Source organism: Takifugu rubripes, chromosome 7 (assembly GCF_901000725.2).
Source record: "Takifugu rubripes chromosome 7, fTakRub1.2, whole genome shotgun sequence".
Lineage (NCBI taxonomy): Eukaryota > Metazoa > Chordata > Actinopteri > Tetraodontiformes > Tetraodontidae > Takifugu > Takifugu rubripes.
In genome coordinates, this window is record NC_042291.1 from 2,896,112 (window position 1) to 2,914,729 (window position 18,618).

The 18,618-nt window shown below is 49.7% G+C and overlaps 3 protein-coding genes across 3 annotated transcripts; all 3 read right to left on the bottom strand.

The window, feature by feature from the left end:
- Positions 1-1,472: 1,472 nt before the first annotated feature.
- LOC115250320 (macrophage mannose receptor 1-like) lies at positions 1,473-4,125 on the bottom strand. Its single transcript, XM_029838403.1, has 5 exons — positions 3,614-4,125; positions 2,275-2,670; positions 1,836-2,180; positions 1,668-1,756; positions 1,473-1,615 (listed from the first exon to the last, which is right to left on the bottom strand). The coding sequence occupies exons 1-5, from the start codon at positions 3,705-3,707 to the stop codon at positions 1,505-1,507; spliced, it is 1,035 nt and encodes a 344-aa protein (XP_029694263.1). The 5' UTR covers positions 3,708-4,125; the 3' UTR covers positions 1,473-1,504.
- A 4,544-nt stretch (positions 4,126-8,669) lies between these two features.
- LOC105416623 (L-selectin-like) lies at positions 8,670-10,243 on the bottom strand. Its single transcript, XM_011605146.2, has 5 exons — positions 10,201-10,243; positions 9,580-9,975; positions 9,158-9,429; positions 8,990-9,078; positions 8,670-8,927 (listed from the first exon to the last, which is right to left on the bottom strand). Exons 1-3 carry the CDS (start codon positions 10,235-10,237, stop codon positions 9,404-9,406), a joined length of 459 nt encoding a protein of 152 aa, XP_011603448.2. The 5' UTR covers positions 10,238-10,243; the 3' UTR covers positions 8,670-8,927; positions 8,990-9,078; positions 9,158-9,403.
- Positions 10,244-11,212: 969 nt separating this feature from the next.
- On the bottom strand, positions 11,213-16,889 carry nr1d2a (nuclear receptor subfamily 1, group D, member 2a). Its single transcript, XM_003965694.3, has 8 exons — positions 16,637-16,889; positions 14,248-14,484; positions 14,070-14,158; positions 13,820-13,964; positions 13,024-13,724; positions 12,740-12,925; positions 12,397-12,607; positions 11,213-12,305 (listed from the first exon to the last, which is right to left on the bottom strand). The coding sequence occupies exons 1-8, from the start codon at positions 16,665-16,667 to the stop codon at positions 12,106-12,108; spliced, it is 1,800 nt and encodes a 599-aa protein (XP_003965743.2). The 5' UTR covers positions 16,668-16,889; the 3' UTR covers positions 11,213-12,105.
- Positions 16,890-18,618: the final 1,729 nt, after the last annotated feature.

The following is an 18,618-nucleotide window of genomic DNA, read 5'->3' on the forward strand; positions in this document are numbered from 1 at the left end:
AGAAGCTGGCTCCTTGCTTTGTGGGGCCCTTTGAGGTGGAGCGGATGGTGAACCCCGCAGCCGTCTGTCTGAAGCTTCCTCCAGCGTTTAAGATAGACCCCACCTTCCATGTCTCCAAAGTGAAGCCAGTCGCGGAGTCAGATCTGGTTCCCCCGTCCAAACCTCCACCCCCTCCCCGCATTGTGGATGGAGGGCCTGCCTATACAGTCTGGAGTATCCTGGACGTCAGCCGACGAGGTCGTGGTTTCCAGTTCCTGGTCGACAGGGAGGGGTATGGTCCAGAGGAGCGATCATGCGTTCCCTGCCGGTTCATCCTGGACAACAGCCTCCTCCACAACTTCTACCGCGCCCACCCAGACAAGCCTGGAAGGACACCCGGAGGCTCCCGTGGGGGGTGGTAAGTGTTGGGTTCCCAGCTTCTGGGAGCTTCGTTGTGGGTTTCTTCCTTCAGGGGGCATGGTGGAGCCATTCTCCAGCTGCAGCTAGTGCTGAAGGCTGACGCTCCTGCGGTCTATCGTCATTCTAGCCTCTTATTTAAAGAGTGAACTCCCGTTTGCCAGCGTTGGAGTGTTTTGTTCCCTTCGCGAAACCCTGACTTCTTGTTACTAGACTATTGTGGTGAGTTGTTCTTCGTGGACTTTGGACTCTGTTGAGGTCTCTACGCCTCTCTTGGATCAAACTGTTCTTGTTAACCTTCAATAAAGGCGTCTCTTGGACTCCATCCTCCACTGCGTGTTGCCTGCTTTCGGGTCCTGGTACAACCGACCATAACAAAAACACCCCGACGCCTCCGCCTTTACACGCTAATAACGCAGATACATGCCGAAACTCGAGCTGCGGTTTGAGCTTCACTCGCTTCTGCCGGGGATAACGAGCAAAAGGAGTGGCGCCGGGAAAAAAGGTACACGTGGATTCCCCCGGAAACTCCCCCAGTCAGTGTGGAGACATCCGACACGGACACACCGAACGCTAAATAACAACACTCCGCACAGCAAAGGAGACCTTTCCGAGGCATCGGGGACATCCGCTTGCTTACATGAGGTACAGCCTTGCATTAGCAGTGAGTCGCACACGTTCGTAGAGGGACAGATGGAGGCGTCCTCAATGGAAAAAGTCAGTCAGTGAATGAAAACATTGGGGGTCAAGGTCAGGGTAAAGAGCTGGGGAATGTATTATGTATACGAGTGTCCCCACAAGGATAGAAGTGCATGGATCTGTCTGTCTGAGGATTCATGAAACTTGCAGTGACACTAGATCAGACAACAACAGCTTTAAAGAAAATCCAGGCAAGGATCAAAACATCTGTTGATCAAAGGCAAACTAAGAGCAAACTAAAAGGGGATGAAGAGGAGAAAGGACAGCAGGAGTCACAACAGCCAACACAGTAAATGATCACATTTCAGTTCATTTACACTTGAAAAGCATCATCAGATGGATCCCGTTCAGACGCTGTCGACGCTCCGGTGGCGTCCCCCTCATCCTGTTATCCAAGAGCCCGTGAGCTTCAGCATGAGGGGGAGTATTCAGGGGATGTGAGGCTCTGCTGCTGGCTGGGCCCACTTTTCCACTGCAGATGGACGTTCGTCCATCCCAGACGTAGCAACGCTGCTCCCAGCTGAAGAGGGAAACGATCAATTCAAATCAAAAAAGCACAGAAGTCGCTTTACCTGGTGCAGGAGCTGCTGGTTGATGGTTGAGTCGGATAAGTCCGCCGAGCTCTCCATCCTCAAGCTGACCAGCGTCGTCAATTCTGAAACTTAACCACAAACCCACGGATCAGTCGGCCGGGTTCCACCAACCAAACCCAAAGCAAGTCCACCTGCTCTCTGAGTCACCTTGTTGGCAGATGAACGGGCGATCAGAGCTACAGTTGAAGTCAGACCATTCAGAATTAGACTTGGCAGATACGCAAAACTTTTCATCCTTGTAATTTTCAGATTTGGAGCTGCTCCAATTTCTGTAGGAGCTTTGGCTTCCGTCAGACCAGACCCAGGGTACTCTGTACAGCCCGAGCCAAATGGGAGCGTCGCTATATGACGGGATGGCAGAATGGACCAGTTTCTGTTGATCACTGTTTTCTATCACCGGGAAGCCGATGTGGTGTTGCCTGCAGTACGTCAGAGCAGAATACCAGGATCTCACTTCTGAGACGTGCACGTAGGCGTTCTTTCCCTCCACCACTGCAACATAACAGCCATTCGTTAACCCCCGTAAATGAGGGCAAAGTTTCAGGGGGAAAGTGAACTTTTCATGATTTGATTATCATTTTCTTACCATCGTAACAGACAAATCTCTTCTCCTTTTGGCAGGAGGTGTCGAACCAATTCCCGCCAGGCTTCATGCCGACACAATGTTCCATCAGCATGTGGTTATCTGGTTCAGAGTCCCTCCATTTGTAGTACCCAGTCCGGCTCCCCTCCCCGGTCAGCGACCATCTCCAGGAGTTGATGTCCTTGCTCATGGTTTTCCAGGATTTGGAGTATTCGTGCAGTCCAATCCAGGACCAGTCATACAGCTCTGTAATGCTGTTGACGTCATCCATGCTTTCAAAGGTCGCCAGGTCTTGGAAATTCTCCCTGCAGTATTGCTGAGCACCTTCCCAAGTCAGACCTTTGGTAATGATGTGATATGTTCTCAGCGAGAGGTGAGAGCTGCAGCTGAAGCCGAAGCCTGAGGAGAGAGAAGGACAAACGCAGCAGGTGCAGAAAAGTGAAACCCAAAAACAGCTTTCTCCAAGAATGTCCAACAGCAAAAATTTAGGAGTGTAACAAAAAAAATCCCAGTGGTTTAATGGTTTAGTGGCTGGGTAATTGGAGATCTGTTGGACCTGTCATATGTGGGTATTTGTGTCTTTTTAGGCTCAGTGTTGGTCAAGAATACACAATAATAATGTTCTGGTTCCTACCTGACGTGAAGAGCATCAGAATCACACAATGATCCATATTAAAGGGCCACTGCAGAGCGAGAAGAAGGGCTGAGGTCAATAATACACACAAGCTCCCAAATGTAGGATAGATTCCTTAAGAAGCAATACAAAGAAAGAGAACAAAGAGCAAAAAAAGATCTTTTAGTCTCTTGTTCTAAAGTGTGCAACTATTAATCCCAGGTTTTTGTTAATATTCTGATCACCACTCAGCGTGAACACCTCCTGCCTCCATTTTTGAAAAACCCAGTGTTGACGAGCTGCCATGTTTCACAGCTTGGAGCTCCAGAATAAGCTTTATTATAGCAAAATGTGAAAAACATTGCAGTCTTTTACCTTAATTACTAATTTAACTACAAAAGAAAAATACTCACAAACGCCAACAGGTGCTCCGACGTCGTGGCTCCACCTGTGTACTTGGCGGCCATGAACTAAGGAGATGACGTTGGTTTTTATATGTAAAGTTTGGAAAAGAATTTACCTTTTTAAAAGCTTATTTCAAGAAAAGAGCTAAAAAGAAAACAATGGCTAAAATGTTCATATTAAGACCAAAAAAAAATCCTAGCTGATCCCAAAGAAAGCAGCAAGAGAAACAGTGTTTGTAACAGCAATTTAAAGTGTCCATCACCCCCTCATGCTAACGCTAGTTTGCATTTGTTTTGCTTCATTCAAACCGAGGTGTTCACTGACCTGTGAAGGTGGAGACATATCCATATCTGTTTACATCTTTAAGGTCATTTCTATTTACATGTGTGCTCATATGGGTGGAGAGAAGGTCAGACATTAACTGTACAATGTGAACAAAAACAACAGACCAAAGTTAGTCTTCACTTAAATTTATTCATACTATATATTTATATTCTATGTTCATATATTTATATATGTAGATATGTACAGAACCAGTCAAACCGATATTTCAACAAACAATAAAACAAGTTTGTTGTTTTTTGGGGTTGATTTCCCTCTTTGGGGTCGCAAAAATGTAGAAACGAAAAGTGAGAAAACTGTTGGGTTCCCAGCTTCTGGGAGCTTCGTTGCGGGTTTCTTCCTGCAGGGGGCGTGGTGGAGCCATTCTCCAGCCGCAGCTGGTGCCGCAGGCTGACGCACCTGCTTTCTATCGGCAATCTAGCCTCTTATTTAAAGAGTGAACTCCCGTTTACCAGCGTTGGAGTGTTTTGTTCCCTTGCGAAACCCTGAGTTCTCGTTTTTAGACTATTGTGGTGAGTTTTTCTTTGTGGACTTGTGTTTGGACTCTGTTGAGGTCTCTACGCCTCTCTTGGATCAAACTGTTCTTGTTAACCTTCAATAAAGGTGTTTCTCAGACACCATCCTCCACTACGTGTTGCCTGCTTTCGGGTCCTGGTACAACCGACCATAACATCACACTCCAACCAGTATGGACCCGGCGGATCAGGACGCAGTGTGCTGTATGTTGGAGGCTCTGGGAAGGTTGCTGGGCCAGCACGACCAGCTCCTCACCGAGATTAAGCTCGTCAACACCGGCAGGAGTGTTGGCGAGCGGTTCCTCATCCTGCTCACCTCTGGCCCGTCTAACCCTGTCTAGCACGCTCATTTGGGGGCATGAGACTGTGTCTAGGGCTTTCCTGGTGGACTCGGGCATGAATGACAACTTCATCAGCCAGGACCTGGCCCAGCAGGCCTGCCTTCCCGTCGACACGCTGCCTGAAACGAAGACCATTCTGGGTCTCGACGGGGAGGTTCTGGCCAGGATAACGCAACGGACCCAGACTATCACCCTCGTCGTCTCATCGTGAACAAATCAGTTTCTTCCTCATCTGGTCCTCCTCATCCCCAGGAGTCTTCGGGGCTCCGTGGCTAGCCCGACACAACCCTCAGTTCGACTGGTCGACCGGGAGACTGGTGAGCTGGAGTGTGGCCTGCCACACCAACTGTCTTCGTTTGGTGGTCACCCCCTTGTCAGGGGCCTCGGTTCCCACCCAGGAGATCCCAGACCTGCCCCAGGTCCCGAAGGAGTACCATGACCTAGGTGAGGTTTTCTGCAAGCAGCGTGCACTCTCCCTTCCACCCCATCACCCGTATGACTGTGCCATTGATCTCCTCCCCGGGGCCACCTTACCGTCAAGCCGGCTATACAACCTCTCCAGGGTGGAATGAGAGGCGATGAAGAATTATATAGGGGAGTCCCTAGCATCCGGTCTGATTTGGCCCTCCTTCTCTCCAGTTGGGTTTGTACAAAAGAAAGATGATATGCTGCGCCCCTGCATCGACTATCGGGCATTGAATGAGATTGTTATTAGGAACAAGTATCCACTGCCCCTCCTCGACGCAGCCTTCGCCCCTCTCCACTGGGCCCAGGTTTTTCCCAAGCTGGATCTTCGCAGTGCGTACCATCTGGTGCGGATTCGAGAAGGGGATGAGTGGAAGACGGCTTTCAATGCCCCGTTGGGACATTTCGAATACCTCGTGATGCCCTTCGGACTTTACAACACCCCCGCTGTGTTTCAGTCCCTAATCAATGACGTGCTCTGGGACATGCTGAATAAGTTCATTTTTGTTTACCTGGATGACATATTGATCTTTTCTGAGTCAGAGGAGGAGCACGTCTAGCATGTCCGGCTTGTTCTCTAACGGCTCCTGGAGATCCGGCTTTTTGTTAAGGTCGAGAAGTGCGAGTTCCACACCTCCTCCATTTCCTTCCTGGGGTTCGTGGTGGTGCGGGGACAGCTTTCGCTGGATCCGGCCAAGGTGAAGGCAGTAATTTAGTGGTCAACTCCTTCCTCCCATAGACAGTTGCAACAGTTCCTGGGCTTCGCCAACTTCTACCGCCGCTTCATCCACGACTACAGCAAGGTGGCCGCCCCGCTCACCAGACTCACCTCCACATTACAGAGCTTCCGCTGAACTCCCGAAGCCGAAGCCACGTTCAACAGGCTGAAAGGCCTGTTTTCGTCGTCGCCCATCCTCACTCACCCCGACCCCAGTCGGCAGTTTGTGGTGGAGGTGGACACTTCAGATGTGGGAGTCGGGGCTGTCCTGTCACAAAGGAGCGGAGAGGACCTGAAGCTCCATCCGTGCGCCTTTTTCAGTCACCGGCTTTCACCCGCTGAGCGGAATTACGACGTGGGAAACAAGGAGCTCCTGGCCGTGGTCCTGGCGCTCCAGGAGTGGAGGCACTGGCTGGAGGGCGCCACTCAACCGTTTATCGTATGGACCGACCATAAGAACCTCACATACCTCCGGAATGCCAAGAGGTTCAACTCCCGGCAGGCTCGATGGGCTCTGTTCCTAGGAAGATTTCAGTTCACGCCAACATACCGCCCTGGCTTGCGTAACCAGAAGTCTGACGCCCTGTCCCGCCAGTTCGCCTCCGAGCCAGTGGAGGCAGACCCGGACCCCATATTAACCCTCTCCTGCATCCTGGGGGCCACATCCTGGCAGGTGGAGGAGAGAGTTCGCGAGGCCCTGCAATAAGCCCCGGATCCGGGTGGAGGTCCACCAAACCGGCTGTTCGTCCCGGAGGCGATGCGTTTGGAGGTCCTGGGCCCACGCCTCGAGATTGACCTGCCACCCGGGGATCAGCCGCTCATTACAGTACCTCCAGCAGTGATTCTGGTGGCCCTCCATGGCCCGGGACACCAGAGAATACATTGCTGCCTGCCCCGTGTGTGCTAGGTGGAAGGCATCCCATCAGCCGCCGGCAGGACTCCTCCAGCCCCTGGGGATTCCTCGGCAGCCGTGGTTGCACATTGCAGTGGACTTTGTCACTGGCCTTCCCCCTTCCGAGGGTCATCAGGTCGTTCTCACCGTGATCGATCATTTCTCCAAGTCGGCCCACTTCATTCCCCTACCTAAACTTCCGTCAGCAGCAGAGACCGGGGAGCTCCTAGTTAAGCACGTTTTCCGGTTCCACGGGTTTCCTAAGGACATTGTGTCTGACCGTGGCCTACAGTTCTGCTCACAGGTTTGGAGGGCTTTCTGTTCTGCGCTGGGAGCGTCAATCAGCCTTACGTCGGGGTACCACCCACAGGCCAACGGGCAGGCAGAGAGAACCAACCACAGCCTGGAGGCCCTGAGGTTTGTGGCGGTTCAAAACCCATCTTCCTAGAGCACCTACCTGCCGTGGGTGGGGTACGCCCACAATTCCTTGGTCTCTGCATCCACTGGTCTGTCCCCCTTCATGGCTTGCCTGGGATACCAGCCTCCGTTATTTGAGGTCCAGGAGGACGAAGTTGCAGTACCTTCGGTGCAGGCCAACATGCGCCGTTGCAGGAGGGTGTGGAGGCAGTGCGCAGCACTCCTGCAGACCTCTCGTCGCTCGCAACGACAAGCAAATCGACACCGGACGCCAGCTCCTTCCTATCAGCCAGGTCAGAAGGTCTGGTTGTCCACCAAGGACCTCCCACTCCAGGTCGAGTTCCAGAAGCTGGCTCCTTGCTTTGTGGGGCCCTTTGAGGTGGAGCGGATGGTGAACCCCGCAGCCGTCTGTCTGAAGCTTCCTCCAGCGTTTAAGATAGACCCCACCTTCCATGTCTCCAAAGTGAAGCCAGTCGCGGAGTCAGATCTGGTTCCCCCCGTCCAAACCTCCACCCCCTCCCCGCATTGTGGATGGAGGGCCTGCCTATACAGTCTGGAGTATCCTGGACGTCAGCCGACGAGGTCGTGGTTTCCAGTTCCTGGTCGACAGGGAGGGGTATGGTCCAGAGGAGCGATCATGCGTTCCCTGCCGGTTCATCCTGGACAACAGCCTCCTCCACAACTTCTACCGCGCCCACCCAGACAAGCCTGGAAGGACACCCGGAGGCTCCCGTGGGGGGTGGTAAGTGTTGGGTTCCCAGCTTCTGGGAGCTTCGTTGTGGGTTTCTTCCTTCAGGGGGCATGGTGGAGCCATTCTCCAGCTGCAGCTAGTGCTGAAGGCTGATGCTCCTGCGGTCTATCGTCATTCTAGCCTCTTATTTAAAGAGTGAACTCCCGTTTGCCAGCGTTGGAGTGTTTTTTGTTCCCTTCGCGAAACCCTGACTTCTTGTTACTAGACTATTGTGGTGAGTTGTTCTTCGTGGACTTTGGACTCTGTTGAGGTCTCTACACCTCTCTTGGATCAAACTGTTCTTGTTAACCTTCAATAAAGGCGTCTCTTGGACTCCATCCTCCACTGCGTGTTGCCTGCTTTCAGGTCCTGGTACAACCGACCATAACAAAAACACCCCGACGCCTCCGCCTTTACGCGCTAATAACGCAGATTCATGCCGAAACTCGAGCTGCGGTTTGAGCTTCACTCGCTTCTGCCGGGGATAACGAGCAAAAGGAGTGGCGCCGGGAAAAAAGGTACACGTGGATTCCCCCGGAAACTCCCCCAGTCAGTGTGGAGACATCCGACACGGACACACCGAACGCTAAATAACAACACTCCGCACAGCAAAGGAGACCTTTCCGAGGCATCGGGGACATCCGCTTGCTTACATGAGGTACAGCCTTGCATTAGCAGTGAGTCGCACACGTTCGTAGAGGGACAGATGGAGGCGTCCTCAATGGAAAAAGTCAGTCAGTGAATGAAAACATTGGGGGTCAAGGTCAGGGTAAAGAGCTGGGGAATGTATTATGTATATGAGTGTCCCCACAAGGATAGAAGTGCATGGATCTGTCTGTCTGAGGATTCATGAAACTTGCAGTGACACTAGATCAGACAACAGCTTTAAAGAAAATCCAGGCAAGGATCAAAACGTCTGTTGATCAAAGGCAAACCAAAAGGGGATAAGGAGGAGAAAGGACAGCAGGAGTCACAACAGCCAACACAGTAAATGATCACATTTCAGTTCATTTACACTTGAAAAGCATCATCAGATGGAGCCCGTTCAGACGCTGTCGACGCTCCGGTGGCGTCCCCCTCATCCTGTTATCCAAGAGCCCGTGAGCTTCAGCATGAGGGGGAGTATTCAGGGGATGTGAGGCTCTGCTGCTGGCTGGGCCCACTTTTCCACTGCAGATGGACGTTCGTCCATCCCAGACGTAGCAACGCTGCTCCCAGCTCAAGAGGGAAACAATCAATTTACACCTGTTGAAATAACAGAAGCACAGAAGTCGCTTTACCTGGTGCAGGAGCTGCTGGTTGATGGTTGAGTCGGATAAGTCCGCCGAGCTCTCCATCCTCAAGCTGACCAGCGTCGTCAATTCTGAAACTTAACCACAAACCCACGGATCAGTCGGCCGGGTTCCACCAACCAAACCCAAAGCAAGTCCACCTGCTCTCTGAGTCACCTTGTTGGCAGATGAACGGGCGATCAGAGCTACAGTTGAAGTCAGACCATTCAGAATTAGACTTGGCAGATACGCAAAACTTTTCATCCTTGTAATTTTCAGATTTGGAGCTGCTCCAATTTCTGTAGGAGCTTTGGCTTCCGTCAGACCAGACCCAGGGTACTCTGTACAGCCCGAGCCAAATGGGAGCGTCGCTATATGACGGGATGGCAGAATGGACCAGTTTCTGTTGATCACTGTTTTCTATCACCGGGAAGCCGATGTGGTGTTGCCTGCAGTACGTCAGAGCAGAATACCAGGATCTCACTTCTGAGACGTGCACGTAGGCGTTCTTTCCCTCCGCCATTCGTTAACCCCCGTAAATGAGGGCAAAGTTTCAGGGGGAAAGTGAACTTTTCATGATTTGATTATCATTTTCTTACCATCGTAACAGACAAATCTCTTCTCCTTCTGGCAGGAGGTGTCGAACCAATACCCGCCAGGCTTCATGCCGACACAATGTTCCATCAGCATGTGGTTATCTGGTTCAGAGTCCATCCATTTGTAGTACCCAGTCCGGCTCCCCTCCCCGGTCAGCGACCATCTCCAGGAGTTGATGTCCTTGCTCATGGTTTTCCAGGATTTGGAGTATTCGTGCAGTCCAATCCAGGACCAGTCATACAGCTCTGTAATGCTGTTGACGTCGTCCATGCTTTCAAAGGTCGCCAGGTCTTGGAAATTCTCCCTGCAGTATTGCTGAGCACCTTCCCAAGTCAGACCTTTGGTAATGATGTGATATGTTCTCAGCGAGAGGTGAGAGCTGCAGCTGAAGCCGAAGCCTGAGGACAAACGCAGCAGGTGCAGAAAAGTGAAACCCAAAAACAGCTTTCTCCAAGAATGTCCAACAGCAAAAATTTAGGAGTGTAACAAAAAAAATCCCAGTGGTTTAATGGTTTAGTGGCTGGGTAATTGGGGATCTGTTGGACCTGTCATATGTGGGTATTTGTGTCTTTTTAGGCTCAGTGTTGGTCAAGAATACACAATAATAATGTTCTGGTTCCTACCTGACGTGAAGAGCATCAGAATCACACAACGATCCATATTAAAGGGCCACTGCAGAGCGAGAAGGACCGAGGTCAATAATACACACAAGCTCCCAAATGTAGGATAGATTCCTTAAGAAGCAATACAAAGAAAGAGAACAAAGAGCAAAAAAAAAACATCTTTCAGTCTCCTGTTTTAAAGTGTGCAACTATTAAAACGTAATCCCAGGTTTTTATTAATGTTCTGATCACCACACAGCGTGAACACCTCCTGCAATCTGTGTCCTGTTTGATCTCTTCAATCAGCCATTTATGAAAAACCCAGTGTTGTCCAGCTGCCATGTTTCACAGCTTGGAGCTCCAGAATAAGCTTTATCATAGCAAAATGTAAAAAACATTGCAGTCTTTTACCTTAATTACTAATTTAACTACAAAAGAAAAATACAAACGCCAACAGGGTCGTGAACGACGACGACGTTGGTTTTTATATGTAAAGTTTGGAAAAGCACATGCAAATAATTGTTAAACTGTTTGTTGTTATCTCACACCTTGAATCCATTCACTTTATTTCACTATAAATAAACCAGACTGACTGTGTTTTTCTTAAATCTCCATGGAAACAGCAGATATCTGCAATCTGCGAAGATATATATATATATATACACACACCGGTATAAGAATTTACCTTTTTTAAAGCTTATTTCAAGAAAAGAGCTAAAAAGAAATGGCCAAAATGTTCATATTAAGACCAAAAAAGAAGCTGCAAGAGAAACAGTGTTTGTAACAGCGATTTAAAGGTTTCTCTGAATGTAGCACACCGATTCGGAGCGAAAACAGCGTCCATCACCCCCTCATGCTAACGCTAGTTTGCATCTGTTTTGCTTCATTCAAACCGAGGTGTTCACTGACCTGTGAAGGTGGAGACATATCCATATCTGTTTACATCTTTATTTCTATTTACGTGTGTGCTCATATGGGTGGAGAGAAGGTCAGACATTAACTGTACAATGTGAAAAAAAACAACAGACCAAAGTTAGTCTTCACTTAAATTTATTCATACTATATATTTATATTCTATGTTCATATATTTATATATGTAGATATGTACAGAACCAGTCAAACCGATATTTCAACAAACAATAAAACAAGTTTAACTCAGTGCTATGTTGGGGTTGATTTTAAAAAGAAATTTACAAACAAAAAGTCAGAAAACACCTTGACGCTTCCACCTTTACGCGCTAATAACGCAGATTCATGCCGAAACTCGAGCTGCGGTTTGAGCTTCACTCGCTTCTGCCGGGGATAACGAGCAAAAGGAGTGGCGCCGGGAAAAAAGGTACACGTGGATTCCCCCGGAAACTCCCCCAGTCATTGTGGAGAGATCCGACACGGACACACTGAACCTTTCCGAGGCTTCGGGGACATCCGCTTGCTTACACCAGGTACAGCCTTGCATTAGCAGCGAGTCGCACACATTCGTAGAGGGACAGATGGAGGCGTCCTCAATAAAAAAGTCAGTCAGTGAATGGAAACCCGGTATGGATGGTTTACATCACTGGCAATCATTCATCACTTTGGAATTAAGTGGCTTTTGGGTGGACCGATTCCTTTCTGCACCATGTTTCGTTCCGCTCATCCTCTCAAAATAGAAAAAAAATCAGCCCAACGCAAAGAAGCCGAACATCTGAAATATATATACATGTGTGTAAAAAGCAAAAGCTAGTGCTGTCATACAGTCCGTTTTCAAATGAGTCCAGACGCCGTCCGGCCTCCTTAGCAAAAACAGACAAATCAAAACAATAATGATACATTCTAGGAACAAAATGCACAAACGGGTGGGTTGAATGCAGAGGCTGAGGTGGGGGTCGGGGGGGCGTTTCGAGGCAGGTAATGGTGGAGGTGTGTGGTTAGGGCACCGATGACCCTTCACGGGTGAACTTTAAAAGAGAGCAGTTCCTCTGAGTGCAGGTTGTTGAGCGAGCGCAGCTCAGGAAGCTTGAGCAGCAGCTTGGTGAAGGTGGTGGCCGACTCGTCGCCGTGCTTTTCGCCGATCAGGTTCCGCAGCGCCCGGATCAGCTGGTCCTGCAGAGCCTCCACGGCGTTCAGGTCCTGGATGCCTGAGCGATCTGAAGACCAGAGAGATCTTATTGTTATTATTCATGTGTAAATAATAGTGCAGGTGCACAGGAATCTGACGTCGACGTCCGTCTTTCTCACCGGCTGAGACGAGCACCACGGCGGCGAAGAGGCTCATCTCGTCAGAGTCCAGCCGCAGGGCTGCCAGCTTCTCGCTGAACTCACACATGGAGAGGAGCAGCTCGCCGGCGCCCAGCGAGCACAGCGTGTCGAGGCTGTAACGCTTTCCACTCAGGAAGGTCACGGTACGCTCGGCCGCATTGAAGAGGGAGGCGAATCGGACCATTAGCACCTAGGAATCCACAGAAGGGAATTTAGATACAGCACGACAGCGCCCTACATAAATCAAATGTTGTTTTGATAGTCAGATTTACCAAGTGTGTGTGTGTATAAAAAGAACAGACAAATGGCGCCCCCTCCTCACCTCGAATGTTCCAGCCTTCAGCAGGCTCACTTGGTCATTCTTGGGGAGATCCCGGAAGCCCGGAATCCTTTTGGCAAAGTCCACCACCTCCTGCACCGCCGGGGTGAAGCTCATGGAAAACTCCTCCCAGATCTCCTGACTCGACTTGTTGGGCCCCACGTATGGCGACGTGTTCATGGGACAGACCTGAGCGCGGACAGAAGGAAGAGGAACGGCCTTTAGTGAATTTTCAAAAAGGATTTTTAAAACCAAAGATTGTTTTTAGGGATGCAAAAGTCAGTCACCAGGCGTGTCCTGTTGTGCAGACAGCTGTTGGGTTCCTGAGGACCCCTGCAGCTCGGGAGCCTCTTGAATTCGCGCCACGATTTTGCATCTTCTGCAGGCTTCCTGCTGGGGGCGCTGTGGCACTGCTGCTGGTAGTCTCCACGCTCCTCCCTGTAGGCAGCGTTGCTGACATGTGGGCTGTGCGACCTGTACTGGTAGGCTTCCACACCGGTGTTCTTGTTCCAGCAGTTCCAGTTCTCCTGCTCTGCTGGCACCTCCATGCATCCCGCCTCAGTCGGCACGGTGACCAGGGAATACGAGGCCTGGCTCTGCTGGCGGTAGGCGAAGGCATTTTGGCGCTGTCCACTTCCGGTGACAACGGCCTCATCTTCACCACTGTCCGACGCGCAAGAAGAGGCCGAGCTGGAGTTCGTGTCCATTGAAATGACAGACTCAGAGTCTTGGGGACATTGTGGGGAGGAGGGGCTGGAACAGGATGAAGAATCAGAAGCAGAGAAGGAGGAGGAAGAGGAGGAGGAGGAGGAGGAGGAGGATGGTGCAGAGCTGGCATCGCTGGCCTCCATCGGCGGCGAGGGGCTCTGGTGGCTGTGCAGCATTGTGTGCAGCTGACTGTTGTTGCTCATCATGTTGTTCATGGCGTTCTGCATTTCTAGCAGCATCCTCTGCTTCTCCCTCTTTGGGATTCGACCAAATCGGACAGCTAAGAGTCAGAGAAAAATGCCGGTGGTTAGCTTGCGAAGGCGATCGGACAAGGCCTGCATGCTATTCAAAAGGAACCAGGCGCCGTCTCCTCACCGTCTCTGGACATGCCGACAGCGAGGCACTTCTTGAAGCGACACTGCTGACAGCGGTTTCTGTTGATCCTGACGATGGTGCAGTTCTCCATTTTAAGACACTTTTTATACTGGATGTTCTGCTGGATGCTCCTTCGGAAAAAACCCTGCAGGACCCACACAGGAGAATGAATCAGGCTGGAGTGCAGAGTCAGAAATCAAAGGGAGGTAAAAGGCGGTAGAAAGGCCTTTCTAGTGGGAACTTGTGTTACCTTGCAGCCCTCACAGGCATGGACGCCGTAATGGAAGCCAGAGGCCACGTCGCCACACACCTTGCAGAGCAGCACCATACCATTAATCTCTGTAAAAAAATAATTAAATAAACAACCTGCAATTAGCATCCTGGACCACATCAGGAGGACATGTTGATCATAGCAGTCCTGTGCTTACTGGTAACGCAGGTCTTGCTGGATGATGAGGAACGTCCTGGCTTCTCCACGCCATGACTACGCTGTTGGGAACTTTTGGTAGGGGGAGAGATGTCCACCACCATCCCGATGGCTCTGCTGGGCAGCGCGGGGCGGGACAGCGATGGTGATGTGGACAAGTAGCTGCTGTTGGGGCTACCGCTCCTACAGGACTCTGGGATGGAAGTGGAGCCAGAGGAAATATAGGCAATGACCCCTCCTGTGAACAAAAAGCAAGTTTTCATTATACACCTAGACAGGGTGGTAACTATGGTGACAACTACACTGGCAAGATAATCCAAAAGTTGACCCAATACTTGTCAAACGTATGATTAACATTTCTTGTCGCTCTGAGACAAACACCAAAACAAGCAGCCCTGACGCGATACTACGAACATGTACAAGAACTGCCCACGCACATAAAAGTCCCTGCAGTAAAAGATGTTCCTGACACGCCCGTGCTGGCGTCTTTTCAGTGCCGTCAGTGATCGACCCGTTATCAATCCCAGCATATGCTGGTTGGATAACCCCTTACGTAACACTGGACATGCTGTGGGAGTATGTTCTGCTGACCCAACTACCCAGACGGGGTCACTGAAGCACTGGAGCAACATCAGAAGTTCAGAAGAACGTCAGAAACACTGAAAGGGGAACATCTGTTTACGTGCACCAAACCGCCACAACATTATCAGACGATTTACTCCCAGATTCCCAGATTTTGAGAGCGCGCCGCCTCAAACCGGGGGTTGTGTTGCGATGAGTCATTTTTTGGAAGCTTCGTTTTGTTTTGGTTTTAAGATCGTGTCAAATCCATTTGCATTTTAAAGAGATATCTGGTGTCCTCAGCCAGGCTTCACAGCCCGCCCACACGTGGACCTGTCATGAATTCCCTGTAACAACAGCAGATCTGGGTCAGCGCTGCGGCTCACGTGGACCTCGCAGGGAACACACTAAATTATGCAACACGCGGCGCCTCGGGACCGGCTCCAGCCAATCACAGGCGCGCCTCGCTAAAACGTGGCCAGGACACGAACGCCTCTCAGCCAATCAGAGGCGCGCTGCTGAGGCGCGTACACACAGGCGCACGTGGCCGGGCTACGCTGTCCATGTGAGTACAGTCGGAGGAACATAAACATTGTTGTTGTGTCCAAGGCAGCGGTGGCGCTGCTAACCCCATTTCAGAATACGCTTTAAAAGACCCCACTTTTCACACGTTGTCGTGTTAAATGTGCGTTTCCCCGACGGGAAAAATACATTTAAAATAAAAAGTAGAAGGTAATTCACTGAGTTCAGTCCTTCTTTCTACCTTTATGACACATTCAGTGAGACCGACTGGTGGGTTCTTCCCCCACTGCTTCCATCAAAAGTAGCAGAACCAGTCAAATATGTATGAAAGATGTGAAGCTTCACCTACATACAGAGGACATGAAGGTCTCCACACTTGCTCGAGCAAAATGGGTCCAAGAGAAATCATGTCAGCCGATTGAAAAACAAAATGTTTTAGGGGGAAATATAATTTTAAAAAAATATAAAAAATACACACACCCTTAAAGTTACACATACCTAAAGCACCTTTTGACTTTATTACAGAACTCAGCCTTTAACATCACATCCTGGCTGGTGCTCCAATAAACCTGTTGGATTGTGAGGATATCCTCATCTTCAGTAGTGGATGTTCCTCACCAGAAAAGGCTTCTGTGTTGCCCCTCCACCCCCCCCCTCCCAGCCCAAACCTATGAAGAACCCTGGAGGTTCTTGTCACATGTAGCCCACCTCCAGGACCTTCCAGCAGCTCCTTTAATGTTGCTGTCGGCCTCCTGGAAGCCTCCCTGACCCATTTTCTCCTGGTCTCCTCATGGGTTTTGGAGGGACGTCCAGTTCTCGGTCGTGTCCCTGTGGAGCCACATGTCCTCACTGAGGTCCATGGTCTATCTGAAGCCTTGGAAACTCTTTTCTTCTCTTCTCCTGACTGATCCCTCCAACAGTGAGACCCCTCTGATGCTCTGGAAGCTCTCTGTGGACCGTGGCTTTGCTGTCTCATCTAACTAAGGACAAGTCAGGAAGATCCTCCTGGAAGAGCTCAACCCAGGAATGATGGACAGACCACTGCTGAGCAGGAGTCTGATGGTCTGAACACACCAACCTCCCAGTTACTGCAGGCTGGAAACACTTGTGCAACCACAGTACTTTAGCTTTTATTCCCCCCACTAAAAGATGGGACTTGTTCACATTATGGGTCACTTTAAAGGTAGACCTGTCCTGATTCTCTCGAGTGCTGTTTAACCTCACAAAAAGCTGACATGTCACAGGAGTGTGTTGAGTTTGTGCCCTGCATGCAGACCGCACTAATAAACCAAAAACTGTCATCTTACCAGCTTTGGCTGTTCCAACGTCTTCAGGCATCTCCGCGGGAGGAAAAAGTCGGTTTTCACTGCTTATTATCTGCCACCTCTCAGGAAAGCCTCTCTAAACTGGTGCAGCTGTAAGGCGGCGAACGACGCTACTGAAGCTCATATCAGAGTTTCGTCCGGGCAGATTGGAACATGACGCCGAACAAGGGCGTTGTGAATGGGAGAACTCCTCCTTGTTGTGTGTGACTGCGGGTCGTCAAAAGAACTAAATGTTCTCGAGCGTGTGTTCGCCCATGTGACCCACTTGCTGGCCACGCCCCTTCGCGCGGCAGCGCGAGCCACTTTAACCCAGTGACACACTTTCAGAACACAAGGGGGCGGAGCCAAGCCGCGCGCCTGCGACGTAACCGGGGAACCGTTGCAGCGGTCACGTTGCACAGAACGCGGAGGAGGGTGACGCCTGTCCGGTGGACCTGCCGCGTGCGCCCTGTTCCCTGGAAGGGTTAGCTGCGTGCTTCCTATTTATTGATCTAATTATGTTGTTTCCCTCTTTCGGGAGAATCCACAGAGACGCTAAAGCGGAGATCTTTCCCACATTTGCCTGTGTGAGATGCAGAAATGATGTCAGCGCCACATGTTTCCGGCTATATTTAGATATGAATACGTCGCTCAAAGCGCCAGATACATTAAGTTGTCTTGGGATCAGCAGGATTAATTCTACTTGTATATGTGACAGCAAACACTGATATATAGTGTAAATGACACGTCAGGGTCTGTTATTGGAACACTGGAAGCTCAGCGGGACCACAGGTGGGGAAACCCTTCACGCCCATTTGTCTGGGGGTGCTGGTGCAGCTTTTGCAGGTATTTATTTACACGGGTTAAAAGCTTTACCTTTCCATTTGTGTTTCGTTGTTTTAACCACTTCTTTTCCAGCGAGCCTTCGAGCTGCTGCAGATCTTAATCTCCATACAGGACTCCTGTCATTAATCTCAGATCAAAGGGCTCAGATTGTGGTCTCACAGGTGTACACATGGCTATCTATAGAAATTAAAGGGACAACAGTTGTAAGGAAAGCGTGTTTTTGCCATTGAAGCGTGGAAAATTCCACCAAACATGTATCTGCCCATTGGGTTTAAATAAAATATGTTAAAATAACATTTTACTGGGCACCCTTTAGCGAAGAGCCTACATCAAACCGTGCTAACAGGATACACGGTATTCTTAAATAGACTTAGCAGCTGATACCTTGATATGTGTCTCTACTCTGCCCTAAAGCTCACTGATCCACTGACGTCACTGGCTGTTTCCTCCACCCCCTCTGCTGTTGCACGTGTACAATAATCAGCTGTGTTTTAGAAGTCAACCGTTAATAAAATAAAAGAATAATTCAAATGATTAATTCTTATCCTGCAGATCGAGATGTATGCCTGTTTCATGTTTCCACTCTTTTTTTAAACTGTAAGGTTGCAACTATGTTTTATTCATGTCAGAGTTGTTATTTTATTGTGTTAATTTCCTCAGATTAAGCTAAGGATACACAAGGACCTGCAGAGCTCCGCAGTCCTCTGCTTTCTTCCTAGTTTTGTGGGTATTTTTAAAAAAAAAATACATCAGTAAAAACAACATTAAAATGTCAACAGTTGTTCTATGTATGTCTATACTTTATGCAAAAAAACCTACGTTTATAAAATCCACCACAACGTTACCTTCATCTGAAGGGACCAGTTATTCCGAGGGGGAGGCTCCTGATCCGTGCAGGAGAGATGGGATCTTCAGGGATTGTGAGGAGGAGACTTTTGTTTGAGGAATGTTCATCCTGGTGGATTGTTTTATGGCAATGTTTCTCTCTATTGGGATTTTCCACATCACAGTGGAAGGTTGATGAACCTCTTAATGGATCATTTATCTGCCCAAACCTAGCTAAGGTCTCATCCCCCCTAGATGTGAGTGAAAAGTGTCATTTAAATTAATATATTACAGTCCTACATTTCTATTCTGTT